This window comes from Bufo gargarizans, chromosome 3 (assembly GCF_014858855.1).
Source record: "Bufo gargarizans isolate SCDJY-AF-19 chromosome 3, ASM1485885v1, whole genome shotgun sequence".
NCBI classification, from domain to species: Eukaryota; Metazoa; Chordata; class Amphibia; order Anura; family Bufonidae; genus Bufo; species Bufo gargarizans.
In genome coordinates, this window is record NC_058082.1 from 74,127,800 (window position 1) to 74,144,412 (window position 16,613).

General features: G+C 43.0%; 1 protein-coding gene across 7 annotated transcripts in view; it reads left to right on the forward strand.

Moving 5' to 3' along the window:
• Positions 1 to 16,237, forward strand: part of STARD13 (StAR related lipid transfer domain containing 13) — a 263,932-nt gene extending 247,695 nt beyond the window's left edge. For all 7 annotated transcript variants that reach the window (XM_044284955.1, XM_044284956.1, XM_044284954.1 and 4 more), the window contains 7 exons: positions 845 to 1,043; positions 6,935 to 7,142; positions 7,886 to 8,000; positions 11,804 to 12,025; positions 12,157 to 12,374; positions 13,134 to 13,310; positions 15,577 to 16,237. In XM_044284955.1, the coding sequence (XP_044140890.1) occupies positions 845 to 1,043; positions 6,935 to 7,142; positions 7,886 to 8,000; positions 11,804 to 12,025; positions 12,157 to 12,374; positions 13,134 to 13,310; positions 15,577 to 15,694 (1,257 nt within the window). In that variant the 3' untranslated portion in view covers positions 15,695 to 16,237. The remainder of the gene's footprint in view (positions 1 to 844; positions 1,044 to 6,934; positions 7,143 to 7,885; positions 8,001 to 11,803; positions 12,026 to 12,156; positions 12,375 to 13,133; positions 13,311 to 15,576) is intronic.
• Positions 16,238 to 16,613: the final 376 nt, after the last annotated feature.

A 16,613-nucleotide genomic window follows, 5' to 3' on the forward strand; every position in this document is an offset into this window, starting at 1 on the left:
GCCGCAGTTTGAGGATGCCTGATCTAATAACTTCAAATTGCTGGAATACAATTTTAAAGGGCATCTGTCAGCAGATTTGTACCTATGACACTGGCTGACCTGTTACATGTGCGCTTGGCAGCTGAAGACATCTGTGTTGGTCCCATGTTCATATGTGCCAGCTTTTCCAAAAAAAAAAAATATATATAATATATGCAAATGAGCCTCTAGGATGCTGTTAGAACTACAGACTCTGCTTTCTCAGCAGCTACCGCACCCTCTCTACTTTGATTGATAGGACCATTGTGTAATGGCAATGCCCCCGTTGCTCCTAGAGTCTCATTTGCATATCTTAAAACCTTTTTCTCAGCATTGCGGGCACATATAGTCATGGGACCAACACAGAGGCCTTCAGCTGCCAAGCGCACATGTAACAGGTCAGCCGGTGTCATAGGTACAAATCTGCTGACAGATGCTCTTTAAGTTTCCATGCACAAACCCTATTTAGCTGTACATGGAGTTCCTATGGACCGCTGGACTTTCAATGGCCATATGGTGCCCCTGTTTTCCACCTCCTTAACAAAGCATGCAGTTAAATAAAAATCCAAATCCATGTGCCTCCCACTTTATGTAATACAGTATGAGCCTATGGCAGACTAAGATGAGAATTATTGAACACTGTGTATACTTTTGCTTGAGTTGTAAATTGTATTTTAATGGCAATCTGAGTAAGAACCCTTTAGGTTTTGCGATAAATTGTTTATAGTAGATGAGAAATATGTCAGAAAACGTATGTATTTTTTTATGTACGGAAGATAAATGATGCCAAGTGAATGGTCATGGAAAACATTTACTTTATCCGCAGGTCGGCTTGTTTAGAAAGTCTGGTGTTAAGTCTCGAATCCAGGCCCTGCGCCAGATGAATGAGAGCAGCCCCGAGAATGTAAACTACGATGGCCAGTGTGCGTACGATGTGGCAGACATGATGAAGCAGTTCTTCAGGGACCTTCCAGAGCCCCTGCTCACCAGTAAACTAGGGGAGACCTTCCTTCACATTTACCAGTGTAAGTACACGCCTGAAACCAAGCACTTCTCACAATGTGACCTAGTATCTAGACTGGGCGGTTGCTATCACATAAGCAGCTTCCAGACTGTTGTGCGCGCAGCATCGTCCATAGACAATCCAGACAGTACTTAGTAATACATGGAGTTTTTGTGCCAATATGTCTCCCAACTATCACATATCATTCATAGCAATGGTCTTCTCAGACAGGGACTCCTTCCCTCAGGCTCCAGAGGCAAGGTGAAACAGCAAAGTCCATGTGCCCCATATGGTGCTACCATATCATGCCATGTAATGGAGATATTTTCAAACTAAACACAATTTGGGGGAACTTATTACACCCTGCTCTCCAGACCCTAACCCTAACTTATCACACATGCACTCCAGAATTCTGGTTTCAAAGTATTGAAACTCTTTTGAGATCACTTGCACAAAAAATTTGGGACTTTTTGCATTTTTACACTACTCACTACAGTTTTTAAAAGTGGTTGGGAAAGTGAGCATGGGTAGCTTTGCCATAGAAAAACTGGAGTAGCATTTCTAGACAAAGGGGGTCATTTACTAAGACTGGCGTTTGGCACGCCAGTCCTAGCGAAAAGCCAGCTGGAGGAAGCTGCCTATTCATAAATGTGTCCCATCTTCTGTTGTCCATGCGCCACAAACTGAAATCTACTGCAGCTGGGCAATGGAGTAGATTTCAGTTGCAATTGACACCAGTTTTCTAACATTAAATACAGCAAATGTGTTGACCCATGGAGGCCTCTCCCCTTCACTAAGCCCCACCCACTGAAAAAAATGGCAACAGCGTTGAAAAACGCAAACTTTTTGTGCAAAATTAACTTTGCATCAAATCTTTAAACTTTTTTGCTGTAGAAACTAAGCCTTTTGTAAAGCTTTGATACTTGACTCCCAAAAGTGTTGGGTTGTATAGTGGCGGTGCATGGTATCGCAGCTCAGCGCCATTCACTTCAGTAGGGCTATGCGCCATACCAAGCACAGCCGCTATATAATGTACAGCGCTGTGCTCGGTGAGCACAGAGAAAGCTGCGGCGATCACAGGAGCACCGGTGCCTTCTCAAAACAGCAGATCAGCGAGAGTCCGGGTGTCAAAACCCCACCGATAAGATACTGATGACCTATCCTGAGAAGATACTGATGACCTATCCTGAGGAGAGGTCCTCGGTATCAATATCTCGGAAAACCCCTTTAACTACCTTTAAACCAGACCATATACCCCCCTATTCTGACCAGGCGCATTTTCCATTTTTCCCGTACATGCGACTTTGAATGCCATAAGTTTTTTCCATTCGGTTATGTAAATCAATTTTGCCCCTTTTTTCGATGATAAGAGGAGCTTTAATTTATGTAATTTTTATTGTATTTTTTTAACTAGAAAGGAGGATAAAATTGTATTTTTCACATATTTTAACTTATTTTTTTTTTAATAGCACTACTTGCAGCTAAAATCTTTTTTTTTTATTATATGACCTTTCGATAACGTCATTTTGACATATGGGTTAAGATTGATAGGGAAGGCAGTGATGGTAAAAAACAAAAATGTCCTGCCTTCTCTATGGGGAGTCCTGTTGTCACCGATCCTTGCATGGACATTTTAAAACCTCCCTGCAGAGATATTTGATAACCGCCCAATTATATATAGTCAACGGTCGGGGGGCACATAGTGAAAGATGCACCAAATTATAACACATTATTGCGACTCTCTTCCTTGTTTTTATCCTCTTGTTTTTTCCTATACACTGTGTGAACATTGCACATAAGCAGACAGGTTGTTCCAGGGCTGTGTACTGTATTGTACGTGGCCTTTTAATTATCGGTCTCCCCCCTGCATTCAGTACACAATGTCACTATAGTCAATACACATTACTATTGTGTTTAATGTAGATTGTGAGTAGCACAGTGGTGCCTGCCTCTGTCTACAGCTGTATTGCAGGAAACAGCAGCCTTATTAGGGGTCTGCTCGTTATGCTTGAGGAAAATCTAAATGAATGAATATCTTCTCCAGTGTTATAGCCCCCATAGCTGGTTATTAGTCAAGCATTGCTAAATCTCTGAATGGCAGTCTACTAAGCTATGGAGTGATATGAAGTCAGGGATGTATAACTAGGCTTGGTTTTGATCCAGGAGCATCTGAAAGCCTGGTGACAACTACAATGTAAGCGGCCATATTGGTTGTCAGCCAGCTTTCCCAGAAATTAATTTCTGGAAAAGTGATTAATTAGCTGAAAATTTAATTTACAGTTTTTACTAAGCCCCCCATGCACACAGTAGTAGCTATTCTTCCTTCTAGGGGAAAATATCCATGTAAGGCCTCATGCACACGACTGTAGTTCGGGTCCGCATCCGAGCCGCAGTTTTTCCGGCTCAGGTGCGTACCCATTCACTTCAATAGGGCCGCAAAAGATGCGGACAGCACTCCGTGTGCTGTCCGCATCCGTTGCTCCATTCCGTGGGCCCGCCCAAAAAATATAGCATGTCCTATTCTAGAGTTGGACCCTGACTTATGTGGTAATAATGGCCAGTCCTAGACAATTTGGCCATCAGCAATCCCTCCTGCCTCTTCATACTCATGCACACTGAGCTCGACCGAGTATGCATGTGCTCCCAATAGAGAGAGGAGAGAAAGCGTCTGGCAGACACCTGGCAGTGGCTTATCTCTCCAAGAACAAAAGGATTGGGCAGTGGAATTATAACTTCTCGACCCTTATTGTCCTCCACATCTCCCATCAGGAAAGAGTTTGGAGGCCCCCATACACATTGGATGGTCGGCCAAAATATGCAGGTTCATCTGACATCTATCTAATGTGTATGGCCAGCTTTAGGATAGTGTATAAATGTCAAAGCCCCTGAAAATCCCTTTAGGGAAGGTCCAAATGTGGCATAAATGCTGCAGACTTGCCACCGAAGATAAGCATGTGGCAAATCCCTAGGGGGTCATTTATTAAGACTGGCGTTAATAACCCCTATATGTGGCACCGGCCTCTACATAACTTCGGTGCATCCAGCGCCAATCTCAATGTAAGACAGCTTCCGAGCTGTCTTACATTTAGACCATTTTCTACACCTAAAACGGGCGTAGAAAATTATGAATGATGCGGGCCTACTGGCCCGTTCCCTTTCCCCGCTCACGGCAGGTCTAAAAAAGGGAGCGCCGCAATCCATTGCGCTGCAATCTGCGCCTAATATAGGCATATTTCTGGATAGTAAATTACCCCCTTAGTATTTTACAGTACCAGCAATGTAGATGAGACTAAGAAATATCATCCACACACTGAGAAACAATCTGCAGCATAAATTGAATGGGTGTTATGTCAATTTACCATATAGAACCACAGGCAGCTGAAGAAATGTGGGCGGAAATCCTGCAATAAGTGCATTAAAGCCAAGTTCACACTTCAGTTATTTGGTCAGTGATTTCCATCAGTGATTGTGAGCCAAAACCAGGTGCGGGTCAAAATCCCAGAACAGGTGCAGATGTTTCCATTATACCTCATCTCTGAGTCGGCTTCACTCCTGGTTTTGGCTCACAGTCACTGATAGAAATAACTGACCAAATCTGAAGTGTGAACTTGGCCTAAGGCTACTTTCACACTAGCGTTTCTATTTTCCGGTATTGAGATCCGTCATAGGATCTCAATACCGGAAAGAAAAGCTTCCGTTTTGTCCCCATTCATTGTCAATGCGGACAAAACGTGACTGAGCAGAACGGAAGGCACCAAAATGCATTCCGTTCCGTTCTCATACCGGAGAGCGAACCGCAGCATGCTGCAGTTTGCTTTCCGTCCGGGGATGCGGAGCAAGACGGATCTGGCATGACCCCCAATGCAAGTCAATGGAGACGGATCAATTTTCTCTGACACAATAGAAAACTGATCTGTCCTCCATTGACTTTCAGTGTTGTTCATGACGGATCCGCCTTGTCTATGTTAAAGATAATACAACCAGATCCGTTCATAACAGATGCAGATAGTTGTATTATAAGTAAGGCTACTTTCACACTTGCGTTTTTCTTTTTCGGCGCTGAGTTCCATCCTAGGGGCTCTATACCGGAAAAAAACTGATCAGTTTAATCCCCATTCATTCTGAATGGAGAACAATCCGTTCAGGATGTCTTCAGTTCAGTCTTTTTGACTGATCAGGCAAAAGAGAAAACCGCAGCATGCTACGGTTTTATCTCCGGAGACCGGTAAAAATGTGAAAAAAAAATCAAAACGGATCCGTTCTTGCAATGCATTTGTAAGACGGATCAGGATCCTGATCAGTCTTAAAATGTAATCGGTTGTCATACGTTTTGCCGGATTCCTCTGCCGCAAGTGTGAAAGTAGCCTTTACTCTTTCATCATTCTAGTCTCTGATGCACCCGCTCAGCTCATTTACTGCCTGAAGCCAGGGCACAGACACAATCCCATACTTACATGAGTATAAAAGCATGTGGATCGGAAACATAAAAGTGCATAAATAGCAGCTATTATTCAAGTGACTTTAGGATTTATGGGAGCCGCACACGTCTATACAAAATTACATCTCGTAGACACAACAAAAATAATCTCCATTTAAATTCTATTTTAAGATTTCAACATGCTTCTTGACACATTGGCGCTGCCATATTAGTGGGGGACCCATACTTAACTGTTTTGAAGGAAAAGGACTGAGTCACCGCAAGCTATGAAAGGTTATATGAGATTAGAAAAACATGGCTGGTTTCTTCTGGAAACAGCACCTCTATTGTGCATAGGCTGTATCTGGTATTGCAGCTCATGGATGGGTTCTTCCATTTAAAAAAACGCCACACGTGTCCATGGAGTTTATCTGGTATTTATCTTCAATTAGAGCAGTGTTTCCCAACCAGTGTGCCTCCAGCTGTTACAAAACGACAACTCCCAGCATGCCCGCACAGCAAAAGGCTGTCCGGGCATGCTGGGAGTTGTAGTTTTTACAACAGCTGGAGGCACACTGGTTGGGAAACACTGAATTAGAGGGCAATACAGAGGCTTAGCTGAAGGGGGTGCAGAGGTAGCAGTTGCTACCAGGCCCAGCAGCCCGAGGGGGCTCAAAGACTCCTCTTCTACATAAGAAAATGGCAGTATTATAGAAAGTACGTGGGGGGCCTAAGGCCCAAGATCTTCAAGTTACACCTGAAGGACAACCATTTAAAATTGTATCCGGTTGAGACGTGTTTTCCGTATAGGACACATTGAAGGCCATAGATATTATATCAGTAGAATATTTTTTAGAAACTGGGAAATTGATGCAAATGGATGAAAAATATTTGTAGGGTCAGGACCTTCTCATCTGTGGATGGCCTGATAACAAAGTGCAATCCTATTAGGGTACTTTCACACTTGCGGCAGAGGATTCTGGCAGGCAGTTCCGTCGCTGGAACTGCCTGCCGGATCCGTCAAAACGTATGCAAACTGATGGCATTTGTCAGACGGATCAGGATCCTGATTGGTATGAAAAATGCATTGAAAGGCCGGATCCGTCTCTCCGGTGTCACCCGGAAAAACGGATCCGGCATTTATTTATTTTTTTACATTTTTTGCAGTCTGAGCTTGTGCAGACCACTAGGGGCCAGATCCAGAATTAATACAGGTCAATGTGAAAAAATGCCGGATCTGGCATTCCGGAATTTTGGACGGAGATAAAACCGCAGCATGCTGCGGTATTATCTCCGTCCTGAAAAGTCAAAAAGACTGAACTGAAGACATCCTGATGCATCCTGAACGGATCGCTCTCCATTCAGAATGCATTAGGATAAAACGGATCAGTTCTTTTCTGGTATATAGCCCCTAGGACGGAACTCAGTGCCGGAAAAGAGTAACGCTAGTGTGAACGTACCCTTAATGATATCTTGTGTCATTTTGATTCCCTCAGATGTTCCCAAGGACCAGAGGCTCCAGGCAGTGCAGTCGGCCATCATGTTAATGTCAGATGAGAACCGTGAAGTTCTGCAAACGCTCTTGTGTTTTCTCAGTGATGTCACCTCAGTAGAAGAGAATCAGATGACCCCGATGAATCTCGCCGTGTGCTTGGCGCCATCACTCTTCCACCTCAATTTATTGAGGAAAGACAATTCCCCTAGGTAGGAATTTACTGCCATGAAGCATTTTTTACAAAATAACTTGAAATATAATTCACTGAAAAATTCGATATGACAGATTGAAAAGATGGCGCACAAAAATGTCAGAATGTTGTGCGTTTATAGGGGTTGTCCAGCCTTTTTTTAAGCTAGAGGGAGATGTTTGATGGGCACCATTACTCAATTCTCAGTGATGTCACAGAGAATTCATTGTCTATCTTCCGCTCAGGGCACGATCATTGGTTCTCAGCATAGCCATCCTCTGTGTTTTTGTGACAGGGTTCCGTTCTCTGGTGCATGCACCAATAATGTGGTTGGTTGGGCGCTGAATGTGGTTGCCATTCTGCATACAGAACTGGTGCACTCATGGCAATCAATAGTAAACCAATGTGCCAGACATATCCATACAATGAATGAGTCATTGGATTTCAGCACAGGGACCTAGCTGTAGGAGATGTAGAGGTAGAAGTCGCACCCAATCCCTTGTGCCTAAAGGGGGTTCCAAAAGTCAGTCTTCCACATAACAAGACACTAATATTATTCTAGGTACACGGTTGGTAGTAGGCCATCTTACAGATTTTGAATTTGGGGCCTAGAACCTTGCAGTTATGCCTCAAAACACTGCCCAACTTTGCCAATATCTATACATTATTAGCATTGGTGCCAGTGTAAATATGGTCCCACAGCTGTTCCCGCGTCTTGAAAATAAGCAAAATATGATGTGAATGACATCTATCTACTTTCAGAGCCATTCAGAAGAAGTACGCAACTGGGAAACCAGATCAGAAGGACTTGAATGAGAACTTGGCAGCTACACAGGGTCTGGCCCACATGATTATGGAGTGCAACAAGCTGTTTGAGGTGAGTCTTATGTGCTATATATGTGTTCCAGGAGTCCAACACCAGCGGATATCACTAAAATGTTCCATTCATTAATAGTTAACAGGGACAAATGTTCATACAAATGCTGGTTCCTGAAAATTGTCCTGTGTAGTGCCACCAGTCACCTAACAAACGTTCAAATGCCTGTGCTGAACTCCTGCTACTGTAATCTGTTCCCAAAATGAAAACATGGCATATTCATGCAGCAGCCACTAGGGGGAGCACAGTGTAAAGTGATTATATATATATTTTTTACAGTTTTCATTGAATTCAATTGTAACTGTATAAATTCCTATGTACTGAGGTCCCGCTAGTGGTGGCTTCCGACAAACAGTTAATAATACATTGCATGAGAGAAGCAGTAGACATAGATCTGTATGGGGAGATTTATTAATGTACTAGCTTATGACCCGGCGTTGCTCTGGTATTTATTTATTGCATTTTTATATTAAATAACAGTGAGTTTCACAATGGCCGCCCCTTTAATGGTGACTGCCCCTTTAACAGTGACTTTCACAGTCACTGCCCCTTTAACAGTGACCGCCCCTTTAACAGTTACTTTCACAGTGGCCGCCCCTTTAACACTGACTTTTACAGTGACTGCCCCTTTAACAGTGACCTACCCTTTAAGGCTCCATTCACATGTCCGCAATGTGTTTTGCGGATACACGGAGCCACGGATCCGCAAAACACAGAAAGCGGCAATGTGCGTTCCGCATTTTGCGGACCGCACATTGCCGGCACTAATAGAATATGCCTGTTCTTGTCCGCAATTGCGGACAAGAATAGGACATGTTCTATTTTTTTGCGGAAACGGAAGCACGGATGCGGAAGTGCGGATCCGCAAATGTGGATGCGGACAGCACATTCCGGCCCCATTGAAAATGAATGGATCGGATGCGGATCCATTTTGCGGACGTGTGAATGGAGCCTTACAGTGACTTTCACAGTGACTGCCCTTTTAACAGTGACTTTCATAGTGGCTGCCCCATTAACAGTGACCGCCCCTTTAACAGTGACTTTCACAGTGACCGCCCCTTTAACAGTGACCTCCCCTTTAACAGTGACCTCCCCTTTAAAAGTGACTTTCACAGTGACCGCCCCTTTAAAAGTGACTTTCACAGTGACCGCCCCTTTAACAGTGACTTTCACAGTGACTGCCCCTTTCACAGTGACTTTCACAGTGACCAGCCGTTTAACAGTGACTTTCACAATGGCCGTCCCTTTAACGGTGACCGCCCCTTTAACAGTGACTTTCACAGTGACCGCCCCCTTAACAATGACCTCCACGGTGACCACCCCTTTAGCAGTGACTTTCACAGTGACCTCCCCTTCAACAGTGACTTTAACAGTAGCCCCCCCTTAACAGTAACCGCCCCTTTAACAGTGACTTTCACAGTGGCCGCCCCTTTAACAGTGACCGCCCTTTTAACAGTGACTTTCACAGTGACCGCACCTTTAACAGTGACTTTCACAGTGACCACCCCTTTTACAGTGTCTTTTACAGTGACCCTTTAACAGTGACTTTCACAGTGACCGCCCCTTTTACAGTGACCCCTTAACAGTGACTTTCACAGTGGCCGCCCCTTTAACAGTGACCGCCCTTTTAACAGTGACTTTCACAGTGACCGCACCTTTAACAGTGACTTTCACAGTGACCACCCCTTTTACAGTGTCTTTTACAGTGACCCTTTAACAGTGACTTTCACAGTGGCCGCCCCTTTAACAGTGACCTCCACAGCACCCGTCCATTTAATAGTGGCCCCTGCCCCCCATGCATGTAGCAGTGTAGTTGTGCCGTCATACGTCATATGACTGAATATTTTAGGACCTGCGAACTGATAAAACCTGTGATCAGTTGTTATGGCAACCTGGAGTAGGACTGCGAGCTTCTATTGGCTGATAAGGGACATGTGACCGTGTGTATGGCAGTTCAGATTTAAGTGAAAGGCTGGCAGGCTTGTATTGGCTAATGTGGGTTATTTTTTGGGAATATCTCAGGAATGGTACGTCCTAGAGAGCTGAGGCCCTCGCAAGATTTCTTTCCAGGTAGCAAGGGATGTGTATACCAAGTTTCGTTGAAATGGATGGTTGCGTTTTTGAGTTTTTGCTGAACATACACACATAAAAACAACACCATACCACACAACGACATACCAAAAAAATGAACCTACACACTACATACACACGAGACATACACACATACAGACATACACACACATACACATACCATACATAACACACATACATACACACAGCACATACACTACATACAATACATACACACACATACATACATAACATACATACACACATACACACATACAATCATACATACACACATAAACACACATACATACATACATACACACATACATACACACATGACATACACATACATACATCATACATACACACATACATACACACATACATACATACATACACACATACATACACAACACACACACATACATACACACATACATACACACATACATACACACATACACACATAAATACATACAAATATACGTCCTTTTTTATATATATATTTATGCTAATTGACTAGTGTAAATATATTGAGAAATATGATTTTCAGAAAGTAGGTGAATACGACTCCACTTGATAAAAAAAATGTTTGCAGAAATCTCATAGGAGGATTTCAAAATGTGATGTGATAACCCCCTCAAAGGGTCTCTAAGTTTTTAGAAAACTTTTCATATGTCATGGATATGCAAGGAGGGAAAGAGAACCATCCCAATAGCGCCACCTTTTGGAAGTGTCTCCATATGAGTCACCGACCAACTTTTCCTGGGATGTGAAAAGAGAAAAAAAAGCCAAGCTAAATATCCATCTGTAAACAGCTGTTTCGGGGTGCTTGCTGCTCATCAGTACGAGTAGGATTTTGGCTGACTGAGTGCAATGCCTTGGATGCAGCTTGTGCCTAAGCTAGATATGTCATAGAGAAAGGTCTTGATCGGTGGGCGTCTGAAAACCTCACTGATCTCTAGACTGAGGAGAGAGAAACCTTTGCATATGACTGCTTGATATGGAATCGTAGACTTTCTATTGACCCTACTTCCGCTCCTGCAGTGGGGATATAGGGAGAGATATATTAAACTGGTGTAAAGTAGAACTGGCTTAGTTGCCCATAGCAACCAATCAGATTCCACCTTTCATTTTTCACAGCTCCTTTGAAAAATGAAAGGAGGGATCTGATTGGTTGCAATGGAAAACTAAGCCAGGCCTACTCTACGCCAGTTTGATAAATCTCCCCCATAGAGTACAGTATGAGAGCGCTTCTCTCTCCTCATTCTAGCGATTGGTCGGGTTCTTGGCACTCAGCACCCCTTTTGATAACGTTTTATGAGAACTTGATGACCCTTCATCATATATTCATTATACAGTATATATAGAGCCTGTACAGTGTAAGGTCTGCGGTAGATTTATGGGTAATGGATGTAAATGGCGTTTTATGTTAATGAACGCCATTGTTCCCCCCCCCCCCCATCTTTATTATAACCAATAAATCTTCTCTCATAGCGCATATTTAGTCTGCCATAATACTGTGCCTTGGGATTCTAACCTTACTAGCAACGGGTCAACATTGAGAAGACTGGGAAGAAGGGTTTTACGTCATCTTAGGGTCAGGGTTCAAATAGGAAGGACCAGATTACATTATGGAGGGAAATAGCGGACATATACCGTACTTAGTTTTTTTTGTTACCTTCCTAATTGTCATTCAGTCAGTAATCATAGATTTCTTCTCTTTTTTTCAGATTTCTGAGGAAATCATAGCCCAGTCCCGGAATTCATACGCTGAAGCTGACATCCATGTTCCTACTTTGGAGGAACTGGTGAAACAGATGGATGAGGAGGCCGGCAGTGTCTGCACATACTTCGATACTGTCATCCAGAATCTTCAGAAAGAATCCAGGGATAAATTTAAAGGATGGATGTCTTTCTCCAGTACAGAGAACACGGACCTCGCTTACAAAAAGGTAATGGGTTTTCACATATCTGAAAAGTATAACATATCACACTGTCCCTGTGTATCCCTGGCCACAGAAAATATACATTTACCTAGTTTTCTTTATAGTAACTGGATTTTTTTAATTATTATTTTATTTAGGTTGGAGATGGAAATCCATTGAGGCTCTGGAAAGCGTCGGTGGAAGTAGAAGCTCCGCCATCCGTTGTACTCAATCGCCTGCTACGAGAGCGCCACCTATGGGATGATGATTTTACTCAAGCAAAAATAATAGATACTATTGATAGTCAAACTGAAGTGTATCAGTATGTAGTGGACAGCATGGCTCCTCATCCTTCCAAGGATTTTGTGGTGTTGAGGTATGGAAAGTTATATTACTCTCACCATACTATATGTTACTTATGGGCAGTGATGGCCAGTTCGCAGTGTTCCCCAGCGGGCTGCCATCTTGACTCACAAGTCCGGCGATGCACAGGTAAGCCCTTACTTGTGCCTGTGCCGCAAGCCGGTCTGAAATCAAAGGCGGTCACCGGGAGCAGACAGTTCCGAGAACAGCCACCGGGGGCCTCCATGGGGCTGTTCTCGGATCTGCCTGCTTCTGGTGACCACATGTGTTTTCAGACCGGCTCGCGCACAGGCACAGGTAAGGGCTTTCCTGTGCATGGTTGCACGCATGTGTTCGCTGGCGAACACGGCAAACTGGCCATCACTGCTTATGGGTGTATATAACAATGATTTTTTTCAATCTATAAGGCTTAGAAATTGTTGCGAGTCTAAATATCTCTTTAATATAAGCCAATCTCTTCCCTGAAAGTTTGAACAGGCAGGAAGAGAGGGTGCCCCATAACAGATTGAAAAAGAGCCCATTACGGTGCCTTGTTTTGCCACCCAGGACACAAGGGCCTGGTGTTGTATTTCCCTCTATACCCTTTCCATGGCCAATAAAACACTCCTCGATTGTTAAAGAGGACTAGACATTAGATTGTGAGTCTAAAATGCCTAAAACTTACTTTATTAATGAAATAGCATTTTTTTGTGCAATCTATTACATCCATAAAATGGACATTCACTTTGATGCCGTCTATCACTTTCTCACTGACCTATGTCTTTACTTGCAGGACATGGAGGACTGACTTGGCAAAGGGAATGTGCAGCTTGGTGGCCACCTCTGTGGAGCATGAGGATGCCCCATTAATAGGAGGAGTGAGGGCAACAGTGATGGACACTCGATATTTGATTGAACCTTGTGGCTCTGGGAAATCCAGGCTGACCTATATTTGCAGAGTTGACCTAAAGTAAGTTATTGTGCTGGAACTACAAGCTGTCAATTACAACATACCTGAAATTCAGTTCTAAGTATCCCATGTACAGCTTTCCTTTGAATTCCTCTTTGGGAGAGATTTATCATTTCCCTTGTCCTAGAAAAGTGTCTTTAACCACTTCCAGACCGGGCCATTTGCCCCCTTTCTGACCAGGCCTAATTTTGCAAATCTGACATGTGTCACTTTATGTGGTAATAACTTTGGAACGCTTTTACTTATCCAAGCCATTCAGAGATTGTTTTCTCGTGACACATTGTACTTCATGCTAGTCATAAATTTGAGTCAATATATTTCACCTTTATTTATGAAAAAATCCCAAATTTACCCAAAAATTCTAAAAATTAGCAATTTTCAAAATTTTTATTTCTCTGCTTTTAAAACAGAACGTGATACCTCATAAAATATTTATTACTTAACATTGCCCATATCTCTACTTTATGTTGGCATCATTTTATTTTACACTTTTTGTCCCCCATAAGGTCATACAAGACCTCTGGGGGACATTTAACTTCACGTCTTTATTTATTTTTTTCACTATTGATTTCTCCTGTAACTGGGGCTGACATAGTAGCCCCAGTTACAGGAGAAATACACCCCCCAGAGAGGCTGTACAGCGGTATAATGCGCTGTACAGCCTGAGTACAGGGCTGATCGAGGTCTGTGAAAGACCCGACAGCGAGCGCTGTGTATACAGCCATCTAGAAGGCAGGGACACCTGGGCACTGTCCCTGCCTTCTCTAAGGGTTGCCCTACTGTCACTGACAGCGGGTAACCCGATCTGCAGCTGGACGATTAGCATGCAGCTGCAATCTCTGAATGGATGTTCAGAAACGTCCATTCAGAGATCTAGAACCACCTCCCGGACGTTTTTAGTCAACGTGCGGACGGGAGGTGGTTAAAAAGCCGCAAGCTGTGCGTTTGTGACTTTTTAAATGGGACTTTTTGAAAAAAGTCGTAAGTGTCTTTTTTTACGTAACCCTTTGCCACTTTTTCAGAAGGGGCATGGCACGGGCAGGAAAGGGGCGAGACAAATTTATATTCTTTTACACCAGTTTTCTGACACAAATGAAGTCAGAAATCTACGGCAGCTCTGAGCTGTTGTAGATTCTGTTTAGGTGCATGGACTGCCAGAGAATGTGCCTAATTTATGATGAGGCCTACACCTTGTCATAAATTAGGAGCATCCTATAGCAGCGCGGGGGATATCAAAGCCGGCACAGAAAGTGCTGGTCTTGATAAATCTCCCCCTTGTTTTCTACATGGTGCCAGGTTGTGGGGTCCATTCAATGCCGCATATGAGCAACTTGATCCTACATGGAAATTGTATTAGCCATGACTATCAATCTTAAAGGGGTTATCCCATGACTAATGTAAAAAAAAAAATCAAACTTAATGATCATACAGCACATGACAATCTCTTTCTAAAAAAGCTAGAACCAGCCCTGTACCGCACATGGGTCCAGAGATCTCCCCATTCATTGCTCTGCTCAATTTATATCAAGTTGACAACTCAAGGGGAATGTCTTTTCTGCTGCAGCTCAGGGGGCGTGTCTCAGCTCTCCCTATCACAGATCCGGGGGCGTGTCCGTGCTCTCCCTATCACAGCTCAGGAGGCATGTCTCAGCTCTCCCTATCACAGCTCAGGAGGCAGTTGAAGGATGAAACTGAGCATGTGCGGCCTTCTCAGTGAGCAGGACAAAGAAATAATAAAAAGAACAAACAGCAGGTGGTGCTATACAAATACATTTTATTAAATAACTGAGTGACTATGCAAAATTTTTAATTACATGCAATTACAAAAGTATTCAGATCCATGTGCTAGTTTGAAAACTGTAGAACAATTTTTTGTGGGACAACCCCTTTAAGATCTAAATATTCATCTTCGATATAATTCAGCTAGGCCAAAAGTACAATGGGCCTTTTTCTTGGCATGGTAGCAGATTTCAGACCATGTCAGGCCGAGCCCGCCAAAATGTACATGCATGTCTATGGTGGTTTGGTTATTTCAGCTTGTTTCCCATGGAATATTTAGCCAATCTAATGTAAGGGGACCAACATGTCTCCTAGCCCAAGTTTCTTCTATAGGATTTAACTGTATGATCATATTGTCAATTGGAGCCCTTTATATCAAAGCAGAGGAATGTTTTTATTTTTATTTTTTTATTATTAACACGCTTGTAGTAATTTAGCATAACAGAATCTGACTAGTTTTGTCTTCTTCTTTTTTTTTTAACCTCAGGGGCCATTGCCTAGACTGGTACAACAAGTGCTATGGACACCTTTGTGCGGTAGAAGCTTTGCGGATCCGGAACTCATTTCAGCCGCTTACGGCGGAAGGACCAGAAACGAAAATCTGAAAAATATGTTATATAAAGACTTTACCTAGTACTAGTATAAAAGGATCTCCATTATAAGAAGCCACAATGACTCTAAGAAGAGGCAGCACTGAGCATGCAGGGGACTCCTGGACGTTATGGAGATATCAGAGATGACGCTCCTTTATAATTTAATTGTATAAAGACCATGTACATTTGTAATCTATACATATCTATCTATAAGATATTTTATCAGGACTATATGTGTATACAACGTATGTAAATTAAGTATATGAGTTAATGCTTTCTGTGGAAGCTTTTTGTTTCTTATTTCGTACATTTTATTTCACTTTGCGCACGTTGTTTATACACATGTATAAGTGCTTGTAGAGCTGGCCACAAGTAGTATTATATCTCATGGACCATGGAAGTTGTGGTTTACTATACGCAGCAATAATATGGACACGTGACATAGGTTGTCCTCATCTGTTATGCACTGCACTGTCTGGACCTTATGGAAAAGAGGTACTTTGTAAATAAGAGAATAAAGAATTGTCTTTGTGTATAAAATGTGACCTGAAACCACGTATGTCTGTTGTTTTTTCTGGAAAGAGGACCTATCATGATTATAATGTAAAGAGGACCTACCCTGATTATAATCATCGCTGCAACTTCTCACATTTACCTTGGCCAGATCCCAGGAGATAGCTGGTGGTCAGAGCCATGCATGAGAACCATGGCTTAAGGGGCCCCCTGGGCATCAACCCACTGGGAAATTTCCTTGTAGGGTCTACGACCATTCCACCCCTGAGCGCCATACATGTCTATGGGTTGCATATGGCATTACAGTTCAGCCATTGACTCTAATGAGCTTAGCTGCAATACCAGACCTGGCCTATGGACTAGAGTGCCACTGTTTCAGACACTAACATGAGCTATACCTGTAGATGTATAGAAATGT